Source organism: Mesocricetus auratus, unplaced genomic scaffold, assembly GCF_017639785.1.
Source record: "Mesocricetus auratus isolate SY011 unplaced genomic scaffold, BCM_Maur_2.0 Super-Scaffold_100066, whole genome shotgun sequence".
NCBI classification, from domain to species: domain Eukaryota; kingdom Metazoa; phylum Chordata; class Mammalia; order Rodentia; family Cricetidae; genus Mesocricetus; species Mesocricetus auratus.
The window spans coordinates 1,813,781-1,819,300 of record NW_024429235.1 but is presented as its reverse complement, the minus strand read 5'-3'; the positions used below and the strand labels follow the sequence as shown (position 1 = coordinate 1,819,300).

The 5,520-nt window shown below is 40.3% G+C and overlaps 1 protein-coding gene across 2 annotated transcripts; it reads right to left on the bottom strand.

Moving 5' to 3' along the window:
* Positions 1-1,142: 1,142 nt before the first annotated feature.
* Positions 1,143-4,957, bottom strand: LOC101834071 (olfactory receptor 4E1). Of its 2 annotated transcripts, XM_021223561.2 has the most exons (3): positions 4,791-4,957; positions 4,533-4,606; positions 1,143-2,105 (listed from the first exon to the last, which is right to left on the bottom strand). In XM_021223561.2, exon 3 carries the CDS (start codon positions 2,091-2,093, stop codon positions 1,152-1,154), a length of 942 nt encoding a protein of 313 aa, XP_021079220.1. In that variant the 5' UTR covers positions 2,094-2,105; positions 4,533-4,606; positions 4,791-4,957; the 3' UTR covers positions 1,143-1,151. The 2 variants fall into 2 exon arrangements, with proteins under 2 accessions (XP_021079220.1, XP_005087067.3); XM_005087010.4 differs by having other exon boundaries at positions 4,533-4,957.
* Between the last annotated feature and the right edge of the window lie 563 nt (positions 4,958-5,520).

Below are 5,520 nucleotides of genomic sequence, written 5' to 3'. Positions count from 1 at the left end.
TGTAATCCAAAAAAAGAATTTTGAAGAGTAACCTAATTATGTCTTACATTGTGTACATTTACATGCACTGATATTCAGTCCCATTGTCATCTATTATGTAGAAAAAAAATCTCTAATTTGTAACCATGGTGGTTGTCACTTCTTGGAACAAGCTATCTCTTCTGTTTCCTCTGCCTGGAGTGTTTTCTGCTTCCGTGTTTTTCATGGTTGGCTCCTTTTTATGTTTCACAGCTCAGCTAAAATGCGACTTCCTCAAAGAGGTTCCTCTGGAATGCTTGGTGGAGGACCCACCCCCACTTCGTGTTCATGGTGCTGCATCGATAACTACATTTAGTTGTTCAGATTTTTGGTTTTTCTTTGCAGTAGACTGTATACTCCATGTAGGAGTGTCTATATATTAGTTCTGTTTTCAACTATAAATCCAGCTCACATTTGGTGCTCAGGAAGTATTTTTAAAATGAGAAACAATAAAATATTCCCAATTCATTACTTGGATGGCAGATTTAGATGAACTCTTGAGAGGATTAGTAACCTCAGTGGTTCAAAGTCACCAGCCATACTCAAATGTCCTTTGTTTCATTTACCTGAATTTGGTACATCATTTAGGCAAACACCAGAATGAATAACATTTATGAGGGCAGTCCAGAAATCTGAAGTGTTGTTTACATTGCTGGTTAATTGAAAAGCAAGGGCAGCAGAATGAGATAATGAATTCAAGTTGGTATTTTCTCCAAGTTCTTGGAGCAATAGTGGGTTGATGAATTCAATTTGAAATTCAATCTTGTGACTCTTTTTTTGTAAAGTAGGAAATTGAACCCAGGGCCTTCTGTATTCCCAGTAAATATTCTGTACTAAGCTATATTCAGGCCCTCTGAGTCCTGTCTTTATGATTCTGTAGCAGGGTGACTCTCAGCATGCTATTTACTCAGCGTGAGCTTATGTTCCATTGTAGTTAGATGAGCATGTAGTCTATTGTTGTTGAGAGAGTTAAGTGCTAGGTGCATATGATAATTTCTAAAATGTGGAAGATGCTACCAATCATAGCTGTTACTATGATTGTTAGATATAGGGCTAGAAGAAAATGTTGCAAGTCATATCATCTGGTAAATACAATAGTTGCGATCACCAAGAATCCTAAGGGCTTAGTATTTTCACTTTTCTTTTATTTCTTTCCTTCTTATTAACTTGTTCAAGGCATTCTTCATGTCCTCATTTCTAAGGGTATAGATTATAGGGTTCAGCAGAGGGGTGACAGCGGTGAAAAACACAGACACAACCTTATCTTCTGGAAGGCTGGTTGATGGGCGTGAGTAGATGAAGATACAGTGTCCCAGGAACAGTGTGACTACGGTGAGGTGAGCTGCACAGGTGGACAGGGCTTTCCTCTTCCCCTCAGAGATCTGTTGCCTCAGATTCACCAGAATGACAGCATAGGACACTACAAGAACCACAAAACATACCACAGAGATCAGCCCACTGTTGGAGACAATGAGAATCTCAATGATGCGGGTATCAGTGCAAGCCAGTTTGATCACCTGAGGCACATCACAGAAGAAGTTATCAATCTCATCAGGACCACAATAGGGCAGATTGATGGTGAGTGAGGTGAGAGAGATAGAGTGGATGGCCCCCCCTGTCCATAGGGCCCCTGCTAGTAGCATACACACCTTCCAGTTCATCACGGTCATATACTGTAAGGGTTTACAAATGGCCACATATCTATCGTAGGCCATGACAGTAAGCAGGAAGATCTCTGTGCAGGCAAAGAGGTGCAGGAAGAACATCTGGACCACACAGGCATCAAAAGGGATGAGCTTTTCTTCTGACAAGGTGTCTCTCAGCATCTTTGGGACAGTGACTGTGGAGTGGCAGACATCAATGAAGGACAGATTGCTGAGGAAGAAGTACATGGGTGTGTGCAGCCGGTGGTCATATATGATAGTTATGACAATGAGGATGTTACCAATCAGTGTCAGGACATAGAAAATGAGGAACATGAAAAATATAGCCATCTGCACCTTTGGATTTACAGATAAACCTCTAAGCCGAAAAGACATCACTAAAGTTTGGTTGACAAGGACAGCTTTTTCCATTCTTTCAGTGCTCTGTAAAAATAAGAAAAAAACATGAAAGAAACCTAACACAACATTTGCATCAACCATTTGGTTACTTAATTTCATCTAGAACTTGTGGGCCAAATATTTTGTGTCTATTTTCTGTCCTTCCTCGCTTGGAGCTGGGGATACATATTAAGTGCTTTCTTAAAAACAAATCGTCTTTTAGCATCTTCACTAGATGCTAAACTCACAACATGGGAATAATGCAACAGTGAACTTTGATTGACTAGGAAGGGGATGGAGAGCCCAAACAAGGTATTTCTCCTTTACTGTAGCAATGTATCCATGTTTAGATTTACAATATTGGAGACAGAATCTCAAACAGTCGAGTCCTGCTATGCGGTGGAGGATGTCCTTGAACTCCTGATCCTTCTGCCTCCACTTCCCAAGTGCTGAGTTTGTTGGTGTGTGCCTCCACATCCAGCTAGGTTATGGATTAAGATTCTCCATACTCTAAGTAAGTACTTTGTGTAAGGTCCATAAACTTGGCCTTTGGATATAGTTTCCTTTGTTGTCTCATAGGTTGTACAAATCATTTCTTTCCTGGTGGCTTTTCCCAGGTGCTGAGAACTTAATTTCCATGATGTCAGTTTCAGAAGGCCGCAGCAGTTCACCATGCTGCTGGACAGTTAGTAATGTGACTGTGAGGTTTGTTGAACACTTTTTTAGAGAAGGCTACACAAACCCGAGAACCTGCCCTTAACCTGGAGGTCAAGGTCCAGGCTTAGCCACATCTGTGTGGACTAGACCATCTCTAATTCTTTAGATCCTAATTCCGTTGCTTGATTTATTTGTCTATAAATAAATTCAAACAAACTGTTTAATTTTGTTTTACATTAGCTTTCCTCTGATCCATGTTTTACTGCTATTTTAAAAGATTGCATGTATGTACATATCTATCCTGTATGTATGTACCCTATCTATCTATCTATCTATCTATCTATCTATCTATCTATCTATCTATCATATATTTATGTGCACCCTGTGCATGCCTAGTGTCTGTGGAAGCCACAAGTGGGCTTTAGAGTCTGTGAAACTGGAATTACAGATGATTGTTGAGTTTCCATATGGGTTCTAGGAACAGAACTTGTGTCCTCTGCAAGAGCAGCCTGTGCTCTTAACTGCTGAGACCTCCCTCCACCTCTACTACTGTTTTGTTTTAAATAATAATGGTGTGTTCTATATAATAGTCATAGGATTTTAGTTCTGGCAAAAATGGGGCATACAGAGGTAAGGCGCTAGGCTCAAGGTTGCACAGAATTGGAGTCACCGAGGGGTCTAGAGTTCGGGTCTCCTGCCCCAGGCTTCACTCACATTACCATCTGTGGTGGAGAAGTTAAGCAGAGGTGCTTTTAATGACATCTTTCTTCCCTTAGGTGTCCTGAGTAGGCTTGGGGAGCCCCATTTCTCAGGCTTGGCCCCTCATGCCATCTTTGCACACAGCTTTGCAGTGGTGTCTCACCCTGGGAACCTGTCTCTCATCCTGTGGTGTCTGCCTTATAATGTTCCTTAGAATTACACTCTGTGGACAAATGAGTCTTCCCCATACTGCTCACGGGAAACTTCCCTTCTGCTCTCAGCAATTTCAAACATTCCCTGTCACTCACCATGCCAGCCTTATGCAAGTAATGGCCACTTCTGCTGTCACTGTCAAAATAAAAATTAATAGTACTGCCAAATTGAGGCACTAACAAAACAGAGCTGTTGCAAACAAGACACTTTTATGACAGAAGTCTTTCAATTAACACCCAGAAAAGACAACTCTAACAGATCATTGTTTTGTTTACAGGATCATCTTTACAGAACTATGAATTAATTTTACAGTTTGTCATTTTTCTTAGAACATGCATTCCACAGTTACAGAAAACTATTTCAATTGTTTTATATGTTTTCCTTCTTTTAAAATGGAATCTTGGAGGACCAGGGGTTGATTTTAAATTAATCATGTGGAATTTGTTCTGAAGACTTTGCTTCCTCCTCATAGGATGGGCACACACACCTTTAACTAACCTTTCCTTCCTATCAGCATTTTCCTTCTACTTCTCTGAACTCACAGGAAAAAAATACTTTGGAAAATGTAGTGTCCAATGATGTCAAATAACTGATGTTAAAAATATGGGCTGGAGAAATGGTTCAGTAGTTAAGAGCATTTGTTACTCTTGTAAGAGGACCTAGGCTTGGGCCCCAGCATCTATAACTCCAGTTCCAGGGAATATGATACCTTCTTCTGACCTTCAAGGTCACCAGAGGCATTTACAACCTACATACATATGTGCAGACAAAACACTCACACATATAAGGTAAACTACATAATCTAAAAATATGTGGTGTACAGAAGTACACATTTCAGGAAAATGTAGTAGAAGATGAATAAGGGAAAAATAAGAATAAAATGAAAATATCTATAAAACTCACCTGAGTGCTTTCTGATGCTGTCAGTCCCTTCAGAAACACTTGGATCTTCTGTCCTGTAGTTTGAGTATGATGGCCTGCCAGCAGAAGGGAGGACTTATTTGAAGTTGGGTAGTCAGAAAAGCATGTGTGCATTGACTTTTTTCTATGAAGACTATAAGAGCCCCTGAAATTCCCTGGAGAGCCTTTTCACGGTTGTAAGTCAAGGCAGAAAGGTACTATTTCTGGATTTTTGCCAACACCACAATTTTGTATCTATACCATTGTCCTTTTATTTTCCACTGTGCAAGTAATTCTGCCGTAAGATTTCCTAGGATGGTGTCCAGTTGACTGAAGATGTGGTGTAAGAGCAGTATGTCTTGTGTTTTTGTTTTCTTTTCAGACCCAATGATGAATAGGCATTGAGAGTGAGGATCAAGCAGCTTCACGGTTCTGCCAGTTTATCAGGGCAATTTAAAAACCAAACATCACCAATTTAATCAGTACAACCATGTGGCCCCAATCATCCTGTTTGCTTTATTGCATACTTCAGGTGCAAGTTTTATCATTAGTTCCAGATGGGATATTCTACTTTTAAGCTCTGAAGCAAAATCATAAAGGGAGCAAACAGCTGTGGTTGGCAGCTGTGGCATTGTGCTGTTCTACCTGAATATCCAGGCTTTATTTCCAAAGAAACACACTAACAATGGTGTCAGCTTGCCAAGTGACTAGTTAGGAAAAGTTAATTCTGCAACTGCTGATGTAATAATCTTGGTGTCTGTCACTAAGAGAGTTTCATGAAAAATAGGACTTGAACACCTTTGGGGCAAATTGTATATGACTAAATTAGCTAGTAACATTTAGTGATCCCACTTGAAGCGCTAATTACTAGGGGGTGGTTCTGCATCTTCTTATTGAATTCACATCCAAGACAGATGTGAAAAGGGTAGTGGATGTCAGGTTTGGTCAGCCCTCTGAAAGTCTAAGTGCTTTGTCTGAGAGCCAGACTGTT